The sequence below is a fragment of the Archocentrus centrarchus genome, chromosome 13, assembly GCF_007364275.1.
Source record: "Archocentrus centrarchus isolate MPI-CPG fArcCen1 chromosome 13, fArcCen1, whole genome shotgun sequence".
Lineage (NCBI taxonomy): Eukaryota > Metazoa > Chordata > Actinopteri > Cichliformes > Cichlidae > Archocentrus > Archocentrus centrarchus.
Window position 1 is genome coordinate 24,393,353 of NC_044358.1, and position 16,157 is coordinate 24,409,509.

The following is a 16,157-nucleotide window of genomic DNA, read 5'->3' on the forward strand; positions in this document are numbered from 1 at the left end:
AAAAGAAGCCTTTGAATGGATGGCAAAGGAAGAGGTATAAACTGCTCCTTACAATTTCTGTTTCAAAGATGTGTGTAGTGGATGTGAAAACTGTCTTTGCAGAAATACTTATTGTGCAGTACAAATGTCAAACTAATGTTAAACCCATCTGTGACCTATGTTTCCAGCTGGATATCCTATACAAACTCAGCCTGTATAACTCCCATGAACACAACTTGACTGAATGGCACCGGGCTTTTATAGATAGTGGCCGTACATGTCTGGAGTTTGAGTGTCTAGACAAAAGTCTTTATGACTTCATGCAAGAAAGACATTTCCAACCGCTGAGTTTAATGGCAATTCGACCAATCGTCGTGCAGGTATGTTTAACTCTGTGATTCTTCATATTAATAAGTGCTTTCAAAATGGAAACTGATCAAATTTAATCATGACATTTTCTTTGGTACCTTTCAGATGGCAGTAGCTCTGAAACATCTCAAGTCTGTTGGAATTATACACGCAGACCTCAAATTACAGAATGTGATGTTAGTCAATCACCAACAAGAGCCGTACCGAATTAAAGTGATTGACTTTGGCCTGGCTTGTGAGACCTCAGCTGCGACAGTGGGTTCTTACATTCAGAGCCGTCCATATCGGTGAGTAGCTGGACTCAAATCTGATCTTACTCACACAATCACACAAACCTCCTGAGTCTGTGGTTTCTGTTAGCTGTAGTATAAATCATACTTAGCCAAATGATCGAGATTGACAACAAATGTAACAATTACAATCATTGCTCTTTGTCCTAAATCAGGTCCCCAGAGATTATTCTAGGCCTTCCATTTACAGAGGCCATAGACGTTTGGTCTCTGGGAAACATTGCTGCCTATCTGTACCTCGGTTCCCTGCTGTACCCTGGCTATACTGAATATGATATGGTGAGTAAACAGTAGCCCCAGAGTCTGCTTTTTGCTTGACTGAAATATATGACAAAAGTCTGCGCTGGACTCCCAGTTTGACTACATTTTTTGCTGTATTTACAGATGAACTACATAGTAGAAACCCAAGGGAACCCACCAGAAAAAATGTTAAACTCTGGGCTAAAGACCTCCTGCTTTTTCTACAAAGAGTTCAATTCCACCACCAGCAACTGGAAACTCAAGGTACCCACCACTTCACCAATGCGCTGCTTATTCCTATATGTCAGTCTCTGAACTCACTTGCAATCTACTTCTTTTCTAACCCTCGATTTTTAACATATCCCTATCTTTTCAGACGCCTGAACAATTTTTTGAAGAGTCAGGGATTAAGCCCACAGAGAGAAGAGGAAGAAACTTTACATCTCTGAATGACCTCTTACATGTATGTACACTTTGGCCGTACAGTGGGTACAAAAAAAAAGGGAAAAACTTATGTCACTCAAACACTCAAGTTTTTTTTGGTTGACATTTGTTGCTTTCTTCATCTTTCAGTTCCAGCAACTCGGGGCTCAGACATTTACAGATAAAGCTGCAGAAATGTGTGATCTCTTGATGTTTGTTGAAATGGTGAAAGAAATGCTTCAGCTTGATCCTGAAAGACGGATTACACCCCAACAGGTGCTGGACCATTCTTTCGCCAAAATGAACCACATAGGGTACTTGTACGACCTGAGCTCCTAGTAAGTCAACGCTTTTTATTTACAACGATTGTTCTCCCTTAACCTCCCATGTACAACACATTTCCCCACAGATCATACGTTAAAAAGAAAGGAAGTACACCCTCTTTCGATTCGAAGCTTTAACTTTGTTCTTAACAGGTTTAAATTTAGGTAAACACAACCTTGGGTAGACAGTAACACAACATTACCCTCTTAACTGCTATGTAAACAATAAGGGTGTACTTAGTTTTTCACACGCTTGTCATGGAATAATGTCAGGCTTTGTAGTTCATCTGGGGTTGTATTTACCCCATTTTAATCCTGGATAAGGACCAGATTCAACTTTTTAATTGAAAGAAAATATGTGAAAATATTTCATGCATATGAGTGAATAATTTACAATATTGAATGGTTCACTGTCTTGCAGTGTAAAGTCCTGCTATCAGCACATGGACATCTGTAAGGAAAAGAGCACAGTGTCTTCGGATAGTGGGACAGGAGTGAGCGGGTCTCTGCAGCAGCCCGTCTCTGAGAGCAGACAACCTGCCCAACAGAGGCTTCCTCCCCCTGCAGCTGAGAGCAAATTCCTAGTGGGACCCCCTTCCTCCAAGACCACCAGCCCATCAGAACAAAACTGTCCTCCCCCTTCAGATCAGAAGAGCAGCCCCAAGTGCTTCAGGCCCAGTCACTCTGAAACTGCCCAGACAGTTTCAGTCTCAAACTTTAAAAGAAAGCGCCCTGATGAGGATATAAAGGACACCAGTCAGCCAGTGAAATGGAGGAGGATTGACTGGAAAGATGTGGGTGAAAAAATACCCACCTCTTCCGAATATGAGAGGTCAGACCACGACCAAAGGGAACTCCAGTGTTCTCCGGGGCCATCCTGCTCAAACAACAGGACACAGAGTTCCAGCTCAGGGATTAAGAGGAACCTTGATCATTGGAAAACTGCTTTCAACAGACCGCATAAGAGGGCCAGAAAACACGATGAAGGCAGTTGGAGCTGCTTTTCCCGTCAGACCCGTAAGAGAGATCCAAAATGCAGTCCAGCTGAGGACCACCGCTGCAGAGAAGCAAGAAGGAGGAGCAGCAGAGTGCCATCCAATTCCTCCCACAAATCAAGAGTGTCGTGACAAAGTGGATGATATGCTCCAAAAGTCATCTCGCTCTTAAAGTAAATGTTCAGTTAGCAATTCAAAGCAATATGTTAATAGGTGAAACTCGACGTAATGCAGGGTCAATCTACAGCGTTAGACAGTTGACCCTGAATCATCCCTTAGTCTTCCTGCTTACCATGATGCACTAATCCCATGATGCTTCTGCACTGCTGCATGTCATTAACTTTTGTCCTCTCTTTCCAACAGTTTGTGTTCTCTCCTTGTCTCTGTACTCTGTCTCTCTTCTCTCTTTTCTTTCCTCTCACCCCCAACCGGTCGCGGCAGATGGCCGCCCCGCCCTGCGCCTGGTTCTGCCGGAGGTTTCTTCCTCTTAAAGGGAGTTTTTCCTTCCCACTGTCGCAAAGTGCATGCTCATAGGGGGTCACGTGATTGTTGGGGTTTTCTCTGAAATACTGTAGTGTCTTTACCTTACAGTGTAAAGCGCCTTGAGGCGACTGTTGTGAACGGGCTTTACATTAAATTTGAAACTGAATAACGTTATACCAGTTTAAAAGTAAATTATGTCCTCATCATTGTCAAAGTGTTTCACAGTGTGAGATTTTTTTCTCCTTTGAAGTACTGCTCCATCAAGTACTCAGTACTCCATACTCAAGTGTATAACATAACAGTGCAACATTGAAGCATCATTTTTTTAATTAATTTTTTTCCTTTGGTTTAAATGAAGAATAGGCGTCCACTGTTAAAATACAGTATATTTATCATGCTGATGTCATTAGCGATGTTTTCAAAAGGTGTATTTGAGTCTATTTTCTATGGAACATACTCAGTGTTGCTTTATCTGTCATTTTGCATGAAAATGTTAAATACATAAAGAAAAAAATGTTTTTTTCTAAAATAGTTTATTCAAGACTTAAATGACTATGAATAATATGAATAATCAGGGCTGTATTCAACTAAAGGAAATTCTGGTCAACTAAAATTGCCCTCTTCATCCAAATGATTGGTCGTGATGGCATGAACTGCACATACAATAACACAACACAATTGTTGTGTCTCTTTTCCTCGCCTGCGATGTGCGGACTGCGGGATTACGCACATGTATGAAGCAGTGAAAGCTTTTCAAGTAAAGTTGCACCTGTGAGAGGTGCAGATGCAAAATGGGAATTTATGCCGCTTTCCATCTTGCCAAAAAAAGAAAAATCAGACCAGGTCTCCACTGCTGTGTTTGCAGCTCTCAGCACTTTTTGCTGGGAAACTGGACACAGTGGGCACTTTATGCAGCGTTTTTCCGACTTTGACACGAAGAAATTCACATCACCGTTTTTACCCGAAAAAAAATGCAAAGTTTAATCAGCTTGAAATATATTATTTTCCCTGATGTTATTTTTCAAGAGAAATATAATTTTATATTTTATTTACTGTGTTGAGGAAAACCTTGCTGTTTTCTGGCCATTCAAATTCATATTGCTAATTAGCTTTAGTTTTAGCCCTGTGGAGCCCGCGACTGAGACCGTTTGTTTTTTTTTTCAATTTTGGCCCGTCCGGTGATGGACTTTGACAGCTCTGCATTATCGTTTGATGTGTTTTATCGTACCGGGGGTGAGGCCTCGGAGCATCACGGGAGAGTCTGGCTCTCCAACTGGAATGTGCGCAAGTAGATGTGGATGAAAGGTGTGGAGGACCTGATGTAGCCCATCACTTCCATGCCATGCAGAGTGTTCAGCTGTCCTGGTCAGGTTAACCTATATTATAGATTTATCATAAACAGGTTTCACACAAGAGGAAAGAAATAAGATCAAAGTGAACTAAACATACATTACATGCAGCTCTGTAGCCCACAACGTTTATACTGTGTATCACAATTATCTCATGATAAACTGAAAATTATTAATATTTTAGATCCATAAAAAAAATTACAGAGGTGCAGTGCAATACTGGAGTGATTACCGCTTGTCCTACCCACACTGTCACCAGCAACTCACGTGCCAAGTTTGAAGCAGATCAGATTGTTGATACACACAAAAAACAAACAGAGGTTCGTTGACTTATTAAAACAATCAGCCATAAGGTCTCTCAATGACTTTCGGCCAGTGGCCCTGACACCGGTCGTGATGAAATGCTTCGAGCAACTCATTTCCTTATCCTCGACATGACCGTGATGTTTGACTCTGTGTGAGGCTTTGAACCTGCAGCCTTTGTCCTGCTGTTTATGGGACATTTACACCAGAAACCTCAGTGGGAATAAAAAAAGAAAAAAATCATTTGTCATGAGAATTAAGAAACAGATCACCTAGATGCAGTTTTTCTGGATTAAAATATATTTGTTTTCAGTAGGAATCCTCCTGCTGTGCAGTTTGCGGGTCACAGGTTGCAGCGTCAGCTTATGGACTGGTTTCGCCGTTCAGGCCCCTCCAGTCAAGTCGCTGTGCCCCCTGAGGCTGAATTCTACTGATAGGCTTCAACTAAGTTACACAAATTCATACAATTTGTTAATGAAAACGTAAACAGCCACGTCACTGGTAAATAATTTCAGTGCGAGCTCAGTTTAATGATTCAGTTTACGCTCCTGCAGCGATCGTGGTGAGCAGCAGGACTGACTATTGAGCGGAGGGTGGATTCAGGTCAGATTTGGTTTGGTTGGTTCCTGGGAGTGCATCAGGAGCAACCACTTGACCCCAAATATGCTGGTGTCCTTTTACCATTGCTCTGTAGAGAGCATCTTGACCTACTATCTGTGCGTGTGGTTCAACATCTGCGCAGCAGCAGACAGAAAAACACTCCAGAGTCATTATTACGGCTCAAAAGATCGCAGGCTGTCCCTTGCCCTCCCTCCAGGAATTGTTCAATGCCCGCTGCCAGAGGAGGGCACAGAACATCCTCCGGGATCCCTCACACCCTCACATCCCTCACAGCTAGAATGACATCTAGAAGGTCTGGGTTTGATTCCACCTTGGCCTGGATCTCTCACTATGTGGAGTTTGCATGTTCCCCCCCCCGTGCTAGGCTCTGTGATTTTACGTGGCCTACCACTTCATGGCTCAGTTGCTGTTGTCCCCAATCGCTTCCACGTTGTTGTAATACCACTAACAGTTGACTGTGGAATATTTAGTAGTGAGGAAATTTCATGACTGGAATATACAGATGGCATCCTATCACGGTACCACGCTGGAATTCACTGAACTCCTGAGAGCGACCCATTCTTTCACAAATGTTTGTAGGAGCAGTCTGCATGCCTAGGTGCTTGGTTTATGTACCTGTGGCCATGGAAGTGATTGGAACACCTGAATTCAATGATTTGGTTGGCTGAGTGAACATTTTTGGCAATATACCACAGTGTAACTGTAAGGATCGGAGCTAACCCTTGATAGTGGTGTTATTCCAGCTCTCTCAGTTTTATAGACTAGTTTTTTACTGTTATTCAAATTCAGATGTTCCCTTTGAAAAAATATAAAGCTGTAGTCTGTTAAGGAGCAACACATGAGAAAAAGTCTGTACAGTTACAGAATGAAAGCACTTTTATAGTTTTATCTTCTCAGGTTTACACGGTCTAATATAGGAGTTGTTTGTTGACGATCCAAGTAATAGTTTAGTACTCTAATGGAGTTTTTGTCAATACCTGTTAATATGAAGTTTATGAGATATGAGAAAGAAGAAAGCCTTTTTATTTTGAAAAGAAATGAAAGCAGATCTACCACAGGAATGGCATTCATACCCAAATGATTTCAAATTCTGCAACAAAAAAAAAAATCAATGGGGGTAATGATTTCTGGCTGTCACATGGCTCAAATCACTCTGCTGGGGTAGCCACCCTCAAAGGCAGATTCAAAGGAAAAAGTTTGGAATTAATAAGCAACCCCAAATGCCACTGGCTTTTTCCAGGTGGATCAACTGACCGAAAGTGTTTTTTCATATACTATTGAGCTATTCTACTCTATGAATCAATTTTGTTAGAGGCTGTATTAACTGGCAGCATGGTGGAGGACTGGTTAACACTGGTGCCTCAGAGCAAGAAGGGCCTGGTTTGAATCCACCAGCCAGCCTTTCTGTTTGCATGTTCTCCCCATGGCTGTGTGGGTTCTCTCCAGCTTCCCCCCACAGTCCACAATATGCAGTTAGTGGGGTTAGGTTAATCTGTGATTCTAAATTGTCCATAGGTGTGAATGTGAGCCTGAATGGTTGTCTGTGTCAGCTCTGCAACAGGCTGGCAACCTGTCCAGGGTGCACCCTGCCTCTCGCTCTATGATATCCTTTTCAGGGTTGCAGGGGGGCTGGAGGCTAAGAGGATTGACTCTATAGAAAAAAGGCCCACATTTGTGCTGAGTGAGAAAAATAAATCTTACACAGCAGCAATAAAAAAACTATTTAGATGAGCACAAAGAAGAACAGACTGGAATGAGCCAAAAACAAAAAAACAAAAAACAAGACAAAAAATCTAGGAAATCAGGAAGGACTAATGATATTAAATCCTCTCACAACTGAAAGGTCCAAAATTCATTGGGAAACAGATTTGGGGGTTGAGCTTAGCAGTGAAATATGGTCGAGGGCTTTTTCACAAATACAAAAAAAACATTTATCTGAAATAGACTCAGGGAGAACCAATTTAGAATTCTTCACGGGCTACAGCGTACTCCGCAGTTTACACATAAACTTCACTCTCAATATTCACCTCTCTGTTTAAAATGTAACACAGTTGTGGGCGACTACTATCATTGTATCTGGCAATGTGTATCGATAAACAGGTTTTGGAAGAACGTTGTCACAGAACTCCATTCTATTTTTCATCAAACTATTCCTATGGATCCTAGGTTGTTTCTTTTTGGTTTGTCTGTGCATGGCCTGATCCTGACGCCTGAGCAGATGATGTTACTATGCAAACTTCTACATCTGGCAAGACGTTTCATTCTGTTACAGTGGATCCAAGGACAGCCCCCTTTTGTTACACAATGGTACAGAGAGACATTTAGGGTCTTCACAATGGAGCGCCTCAGTGCCCTAATAAAGGGTAATTTGGGTGCCTTTTATAAAATATGGAAACCCCTTTTGGATTATTTACCTCAGGATTTAACCTCCTGAGACCCGAGCTTCTGTTTGCAATGCATTTTCAATTTCTCCCAGATATTTGTGATTAGATGGACCTGAAATGTATATATACTAAGCTTCCTCTTTGAACAAGAAGTTGTTACATGGTTGTTACATACTTTTTGTGAGAAAAAAAGATGTCCTCAGATGTGGACACAGGGATTATTTTATAGCATAACACAACAAAAACAACATGACTTAAAGTATTAAATACTCTTGAGTACAATGAAATATAAGGTGCAGCAAAGCCAAAATGTAATGTCTCCATAGGTGGACGCAGGGTCTCAGGAGGTTAAATGATATACTTTGCAAAGGAGGGTCACATTTTATTTTCAGACATAACCAGTGTTAAGTGTACTTTATTTTACGTATGTTCTGTGCTGGCCTGTTCTGGGGTTTTTTTTGGTTTGGTTTGGTTTTTCCTTTTTCTCTCTTGTTATTTTTGCATAATAAGTAAATGTTCAATAAAATATATTAAAGAAAAAAAAACAGAGTTAAAAGGGGTGAATGAAGAAGAAACATTCACAGTGCATCCTGGGAAATCCCCAGCAACCTAGGCCTACAGTATAGCAGTATAACCATATGTCTATGAGTATAACTATGGAAAGGTTCAGGGTTACCTGATCCAGTCAGAACCTTTAACTATGATGTTATAAAGTCACAGATCAAAGCCACGGAATGTAGAATGTTGTCAAGACTGTAACTAGAGTGAAGACAGAGGAATGTAGAATGTTTTCAAGACTGTAACTAGAGTGAAGACAGTTTCACCAAACTTTCGGATTACAACACGAAAGATCAACAAGCTCGTATTTCTCGAAACATAGGAGATTTTATCTACAAGATAAACCAAACCTTGAGTGTTTATCCCTGTAATGGCATCAGTCATGTGCTCCAACGTACATGCCAGAGACAAGTTAGTCCCTGGAAGCTGGCTCACCTCTGAATTCTCCACCTACCAAGTATCAACTATCCTTGGAGAGGGGACTTTCGGCAAGGTTGTAAAATGTGTCAGGATGGCTGACAAGAAAACTGTAGCCATCAAAGTAACAAAAAAAGAAGCCTTTGAATGGATGGCAAAGGAAGAGGTATAAACTGCTCCTTACAATTTCTGTTTCAAAGATGTGTGTAGTGGATGTGAAAACTGTATTTGCAGAAATACTTATTGTGCAGTACAAATGTCAAACTAATGTTAAACCCATCTGTGACCTATGTTTCCAGCTGGATATCCTATACAAACTCAGCCTGTATAACTCCCATGAACACAACTTGACTGAATGGCACCGGGCTTTTATAGATAGTGGCCGTACATGTCTGGAGTTTGAGTGTCTAGACAAAAGTCTTTTGACTTCATGCAAGAAAGACATTTCCAACCGCTGAGTTTAATGGCAATTCGACCAATCGTCGTGCAGGTATGTTTAACTCTGTGATTCTTCATATTAATAAGTGCTTTCAAAATGGAAACTGATCAAATTTAATCATGACATTTTCTTTGGTACCTTTCAGATGGCAGTAGCTCTGAAACATCTCAAGTCTGTTGGAATTATACACGCAGACCTCAAATTACAGAATGTGATGTTAGTCAATCACCAACAAGAGCCGTACCGAATTAAAGTGATTGACTTTGGCCTGGCTTGTGAGACCTCAGCTGCGACAGTGGGTTCTTACATTCAGAGCCGTCCATATCGGTGAGTAGCTGGACTCAAATCTGATCTTACTCACACAATCACACAAACCTCCTGAGTCTGTGGTTTCTGTTAGCTGTAGTATAAATCATACTTAGCCAAATGATCGAGATTGACAACAAATGTAACAATTACAATCATTGCTCTTTGTCCTAAATCAGGTCCCCAGAGATTATTCTAGGCCTTCCATTTACAGAGGCCATAGACGTTTGGTCTCTGGGAAACATTGCTGCCTATCTGTACCTCGGTTCCCTGCTGTACCCTGGCTATACTGAATATGATATGGTGAGTAAACAGTAGCCCCAGAGTCTGCTTTTTGCTTGACTGAAATATATGACAAAAGTCTGCGCTGGACTCCCAGTTTGACTACATTTTTTGCTGTATTTACAGATGAACTACATAGTAGAAACCCAAGGGAACCCACCAGAAAAAATGTTAAACTCTGGGCTAAAGACCTCCTGCTTTTTCTACAAAGAGTTCAATTCCACCACCAGCAACTGGAAACTCAAGGTACCCACCACTTCACCAATGCGCTGCTTATTCCTATATGTCAGTCTCTGAACTCACTTGCAATCTACTTCTTTTCTAACCCTCGATTTTTAACATATCCCTATCTTTTCAGACGCCTGAACAATTTTTTGAAGAGTCAGGGATTAAGCCCACAGAGAGAAGAGGAAGAAACTTTACATCTCTGAATGACCTCTTACATGTATGTACACTTTGGCCGTACAGTGGGTACAAAAAAAAAAGGGAAAAACTTATGTCACTCAAACACTCAAGTTTTTTTTGGTTGACATTTGTTGCTTTCTTCATCTTTCAGTTCCAGCAACACGGGGCTCAGACATTTACAGATAAAGCTGCAGAAATGTGTGATCTCTTGATGTTTGTTGAAATGGTGAAAGAAATGCTTCAGCTTGATCCTGAAAGACGGATTACACCCCAACAGGTGCTGGACCATTCTTTCGCCAAAATGAACCACATAGGGTACTTGTACGACCTGAGCTCCTAGTAAGTCAACGCTTTTTATTTACAACGATTGTTCTCCCTTAACCTCCCATGTACAACACATTTCCCCACAGATCATACATTAAAAAAGAAAGGAAGTACACCCTCTTTCGATTCTAAGCTTTAACTTTGTTCTTAACAGGTTTAAATTTAGGTAAACACAACCTTGGGTAGACAGTAACACAACATTACCCTCTTAACTGCTATGTAAACAATAAGGGTGTACTTAGTTTTTCACACGCTTGTCATGGAATAATGTCAGGCTTTGTAGTTCATCTGGGGTTGTATTTACCCCCATTTTAATCCTGGATAAGGACCAGATTCAACTTTTTAATTGAAAGCAAATATGTGAAAATATTTCATGCATATGAGTGAATAATTTACAATATTGAATGGTTCACTGTCTTGCAGTGTAAAGTCCTGCTATCAGCACATGGACATCTGTAAGGAAAAGAGCACAGTGTCTTCGGATAGTGGGACAGGAGTGAGCGGGTCTCTGCAGCAGCCCGTCTCTGAGAGCAGACAACCTGCCCAACAGAGGCTTCCTCCCCCTGCAGCTGAGAGCAAATTCCTAGTGGGACCCCCTTCCTCCAAGACCACCAGCCCATCAGAACAAAACTGTCCTCCCCCTTCAGATCAGAAGAGCAGCCCCAAGTGCTTCAGGCCCAGTCACTCTGAAACTGCCCAGACAGTTTCAGTCTCAAACTTTAAAAGAAAGCGCCCTGATGAGGATATAAAGGACACCAGTCAGCCAGTGAAATGGAGGAGGATTGACTGGAAAGATGTGGGTGAAAAAATACCCACCTCTTCCGAATATGAGAGGTCAGACCACGACCAAAGGGAACTCCAGTGTTCTCCGGGGCCATCCTGCTCAAACAACAGGACACAGAGTTCCAGCTCAGGGATTAAGAGGAACCTTGATCATTGGAAAACTGCTTTCAACAGACCGCATAAGAGGGCCAGAAAACACGATGAAGGCAGTTGGAGCTGCTTTTCCCGTCAGACCCGTAAGAGAGATCCAAAATGCAGTCCAGCTGAGGACCACCGCTGCAGAGAAGCAAGAAGGAGGAGCAGCAGAGTGCCATCCAATTCCTCCCACAAATCAAGAGTGTCGTGACAAAGTGGATGATATGCTCCAAAAGTCATCTCGCTCTTAAAGTAAATGTTCAGTTAGCAATTCAAAGCAATATGTTAATAGGTGAAACTCGACGTAATGCAGGGTCAATCTACAGCGTTAGACAGTTGACCCTGAATCATCCCTTAGTCTTCCTGCTTACCATGATGCACTAATCCCATGATGCTTCTGCACTGCTGCATGTCATTAACTTTTGTCCTCTCTTTCCAACAGTTTGTGTTCTCTCCTTGTCTCTGTACTCTGTCTCTCTTCTCTCTTTTCTTTCCTCTCACCCCCAACCGGTCGCGGCAGATGGCCGCCCCTCCCTGAGCCGGGTTCTGCCGGAGGTTTCTTCCTCTTAAAGGGAGTTTTTCCTTCCCACTGTCGCAAAGTGCATGCTCATAGGGGGTCACTTGATTGTTGGGGTTTTCTCTGAAATACTGTAGTGTCTTTACCTTACAGTGTAAAGCGCCTTGAGGCGACTGTTGTGAACGGGCTTTACATTAAATTTGAAACTGAATAACGTTATACCAGTTTAAAAGTAAATTATGTCCTCATCATTGTCAAAGTGTTTCACAGTGTGAGATTTTTTTCTCCTTTGAAGTACTGCTCCATCAAGTACTCAGTACTCCATACTCAAGTGTATAACATAACAGTGCAACATTTAAGCATCATTTTTTTAATTAATTTTTTTCCTTTGGTTTAAATGAAGAATAGGCGTCCACTGTTAAAATACAGTATATTTATCATGCTGATGTCATTAGCGATGTTTTCAAAAGGTGTATTTGAGTCTATTTTCTATGGAACATACTCAGTGTTGCTTTATCTGTCATTTTGCATGAAAATGTTAAATACATAAAGAAAAAAAATGTTTTTTTCTAAAATAGTTTATTCAAGACTTAAATGACTATGAATAATATGAATAATCAGGGCTGTATTCAACTAAAGGAAATGCTGGTCAACTAAAATTGCCCTCTTCATCCAAATGATTGGTCGTGATGGCATGAACTGCACATACAATAACACAACACAATTGTTGTGTCTCTTTTCCTCGCCTGCGATGTGCGGACTGCGGGATTACGCACATGTATGAAGCAGTGAAAGCTTTTCAAGTAAAGTTGCACCTGTGAGAGGTGCAGATGCAAAATGGGAATTTATGCCGCTTTCCATCTTGCCAAAAAAAGAAAAATCAGACCAGGTCTCCACTGCTGTGTTTGCAGCTCTCAGCACTTTTTGCTGGGAAACTGGACACAGTGGGCACTTTATGCAGCGTTTTTCTGACTTTGACACGAAGAAATTCACATCACCGTTTTTACCCGAAAAAAAATGCAAAGTTTCATCAGCTTGAAATATATTATTTTCCCTGATGTTATTTTTCAAGAGAAATATAATTTTATATTTTATTTACTGTGTTGAGGAAAACCTTGCTGTTTTCTGGCCATTCAAATTCATATTGCTAATTAGCTTTAGTTTTAGCCCTGTGGAGCCCGCGACTGAGACCGTTTGTTTTTTTTTCAATTTTGGCCCGTCCGGTGATGGACTTTGACAGCTCTGCATTATCGTTTGATGTGTTTTATCGTACCGGGGGTGAGGCCTCGGAGCATCACGGGAGAGTCTGGCTCTCCAACTGGAATGTGCGCAAGTAGATGTGGATGAAAGGTGTGGAGGACCTGATGTAGCCCATCACTTCCATGCCATGCAGAGTGTTCAGCTGTCCTGGTCAGGTTAACCTATATTATAGATTTATCATAAACAGGTTTCACACAAGAGGAAAGAAATAAGATCAAAGTGAACTAAACATACATTACATGCAGCTCTGTAGCCCACAACGTTTATACTGTGTATCACAATTATCTCATGATAAACTGAAAATTATTAATATTTTAGATCCATAAAAAAAAATTACAGAGGTGCAGTGCAATACTGGAGTGATTACCGCTTGTCCTACCCACACTGTCACCAGCAACTCACGTGCCAAGTTTGAAGCAGATCAGATTGTTGATACACGCAAAAAACAAACAGAGGTTCGTTGACTTATTAAAACAATCAGCCATAAGGTCTCTCAATGACTTTCGGCCAGTGGCCCTGACACCGGTCGTGATGAAATGCTTCGAGCAACTCATTTCCTTATCCTCGACATGACCGTGATGTTTGACTCTGTGTGAGGCTTTGAACCTGCAGCCTTTGTCCTGCTGTTTATGGGACATTTACACCAGAAACCTCAGTGGGAATAAAAAAAATAAATAAATCATTTGTCATGAGAATTAAGAAACAGATCACCTAAATGCAGTTTTTCTGGATTAAAATATATTTGTTTTCAGTAGGAATCCTCCTGCTGTGCAGTTTGCGGGTCACAGGTTGCAGCGTCAGCTTATGGACTGGTTTCACCGTTCAGGCCCCCCCAGTCAAGTCGCTGTGCCCCCTGAGGCTGAATTCTACTGATTCGCTTCAAGTTACACAAATTCATACAATTTGTTAATGAAAACGTAAACAGCCACGTCACTGGTAAATAATTTCAGTGCGAGCTCAGTTTAATGATTCAGTTTAGGCTCCTGCAGCGATCGTGGTGAGCAGCAGGACTGACTATTGAGCGGAGGGTGGATTCAGGTCAGATTTGGTTTGGTTGGTTCCTGGGAATGCATCAGGAGCAACCACTTGACCCCAAATATGCTGGTGTCCTTTTACCATTGCTCTGTAGAGAGCATCTTGACCTACTATCTGTGCGTGTGGTTCAACATCTGCGCAGCAGCAGACAGAAAAACACTCCAGAGTCATTATTACGGCTCAAAAGATCGCAGGCTGTCCCTTGCCCTCCCTCCAGGAATTGTTCAATGCCCGCTGCCAGAGGAGGGCACAGAACATCCTCCGGGATCCCTCACACCCTCACATCCCTCACAGCTAGAATGACATCTAGAAGGTCTGGGTTTGATTCCACCTTGGCCTGGATCTCTCACTATGTGGAGTTTGCATGTTCCCCCCCCGTGCTAGGCTCTGTGATTTTACGTGGCCTACCACTTCATGGCTCAGTTGCTGTTGTCCCCAATCGCTTCCACGTTGTTGTAATACCACTAACAGTTGACTGTGGAATATTTAGTAGTGAGGAAATTTCATGACTGGAATATACAGATGGCATCCTATCACGGTACCACGCTGGAATTCACTGAACTCCTGAGAGCGACCCATTCTTTCACAAATGTTTGTAGGAGCAGTCTGCATGCCTAGGTGCTTGGTTTATGTACCTGTGGCCATGGAAGTGATTGGAACACCTGAATTCAATGATTTGGTTGGCTGAGTGAACATTTTTGGCAATATACCACAGTGTAACCGTAAGGATCGGAGCTAACCCTTGATAGTGGTGTTATTCCAGCTCTCTCAGTTTTATAGACTAGTTTTTTACTGTTATTCAAATTCAGATGTTCCCTTTGAAAAAATATAAAGCTGTAGTCTGTTAAGGAGCAACACATGAGAAAAAGTCTGTACAGTTACAGAATGAAAGCACTTTTATAGTTTTATCTTCTCAGGTTTACACGGTCTAATATAGGAGTTGTTTGTTGACGATCCAAGTAATAGTTTAGTACTCTAATGGAGTTATTGTCAATACCTGTTAATATGAAGTTTATGAGATATGAGAAAGAAGAAAGCCTTTTTATTTTGAAAAGAAATTAAAGCAGATCTACCACACGAATGGCATTCATACCCAAATGATTTCAAATTCTGCAACAAAAAAAAAAAAATCAATGGGGGTAATGATTTCTGGCTGTCACATGGCTCAAATCACTCTGCTGGGGTAGCCACCCTCAAAGGCAGATTCAAAGGAAAAAGTTTGGAATTAATAAGCAACCCCAAATGCCACTGGCTTTTTCCAGGTGGATCAACTGACCGAAAGTGTTTTTTCATATACTATCGAGCTATTCTACTCTATGAATCAATTTTGTTAGAGGCTGTATTAACTGGCAGCATGGTGGAGGACTGGTTAACACTGGTGCCTCAGAGCAAGAAGGGCCTGGTTTGAATCCACCAGCCAGCCTTTCTGTTTGCATGTTCTCCCCATGGCTGTGTGGGTTCTCTCCAGCTTCCCCCCACAGTCCACAATATGCAGTTAGTGGGGTTAGGTTAATCTGTGATTCTAAATTGTCCATAGGTGTGAATGTGAGCCTGAATGGTTGTCTGTGTCAGCTCTGCAACAGGCTGGCAACCTGTCCAGGGTGCACCCTGCCTCTCGCTCTATGATATCCTTTTCAGGGTTGCAGGGGGGCTGGAGGCTAAGAGGATTGACTCTATAGAAAAAAGGCCCACATTTGTGCTGAGTGAGAAAAAAAAAAATCTTACACAGCAGCAATAAAAAAACTATTTAGATGAGCACAAAGAAGAACAGACTGGAATGAGCCAAAAACAAAAAAACAAAAAACAAGACAAAAAATCTAGGAAATCAGGAAGGACTAATGATATTAAATCCTCTCACAACTGAAAGGTCCAAAATTCATTGGGAAACAGATTTGGGGGTTGAGCTTAGCAGTGAAATATGGTCGAGGGCTTTTTCA

General features: G+C 41.6%; 3 protein-coding genes across 5 annotated transcripts; all 3 read left to right on the top strand.

The window, feature by feature from the left end:
- Positions 1 to 309: 309 nt before the first annotated feature.
- LOC115791155 (homeodomain-interacting protein kinase 3-like) lies at positions 310 to 3,032 on the top strand. Of its 2 annotated transcripts, XM_030745281.1 has the most exons (8): positions 310 to 359; positions 454 to 635; positions 794 to 917; positions 1,023 to 1,142; positions 1,255 to 1,341; positions 1,452 to 1,639; positions 2,046 to 2,792; positions 2,983 to 3,006. In XM_030745281.1, the coding sequence occupies exons 1-7, from the start codon at positions 333 to 335 to the stop codon at positions 2,749 to 2,751; spliced, it is 1,434 nt and encodes a 477-aa protein (XP_030601141.1). In that variant the 5' UTR covers positions 310 to 332; the 3' UTR covers positions 2,752 to 2,792; positions 2,983 to 3,006. The 2 variants fall into 2 exon arrangements, with proteins under 2 accessions (XP_030601141.1, XP_030601140.1); XM_030745280.1 differs by having other exon boundaries at positions 2,046 to 3,032.
- A 6,142-nt stretch (positions 3,033 to 9,174) lies between these two features.
- LOC115790477 (homeodomain-interacting protein kinase 3-like) lies at positions 9,175 to 10,352 on the top strand. Its single transcript, XM_030744283.1, has 6 exons — positions 9,175 to 9,224; positions 9,319 to 9,500; positions 9,659 to 9,782; positions 9,888 to 10,007; positions 10,120 to 10,210; positions 10,318 to 10,352. The coding sequence occupies exons 1-6, from the start codon at positions 9,198 to 9,200 to the stop codon at positions 10,350 to 10,352; spliced, it is 579 nt and encodes a 192-aa protein (XP_030600143.1). The 5' UTR covers positions 9,175 to 9,197.
- Positions 10,353 to 10,360: 8 nt separating this feature from the next.
- LOC115791217 (uncharacterized) lies at positions 10,361 to 11,900 on the top strand. 2 transcript variants are annotated; one of them, XM_030745371.1, is made up of 3 exons: positions 10,361 to 10,505; positions 10,914 to 11,660; positions 11,851 to 11,874. In XM_030745371.1, exons 1-2 carry the CDS (start codon positions 10,363 to 10,365, stop codon positions 11,617 to 11,619), a joined length of 849 nt encoding a protein of 282 aa, XP_030601231.1. In that variant the 5' UTR covers positions 10,361 to 10,362; the 3' UTR covers positions 11,620 to 11,660; positions 11,851 to 11,874. The 2 variants fall into 2 exon arrangements, with proteins under 2 accessions (XP_030601231.1, XP_030601230.1); XM_030745370.1 differs by having other exon boundaries at positions 10,914 to 11,900.
- Positions 11,901 to 16,157: the final 4,257 nt, after the last annotated feature.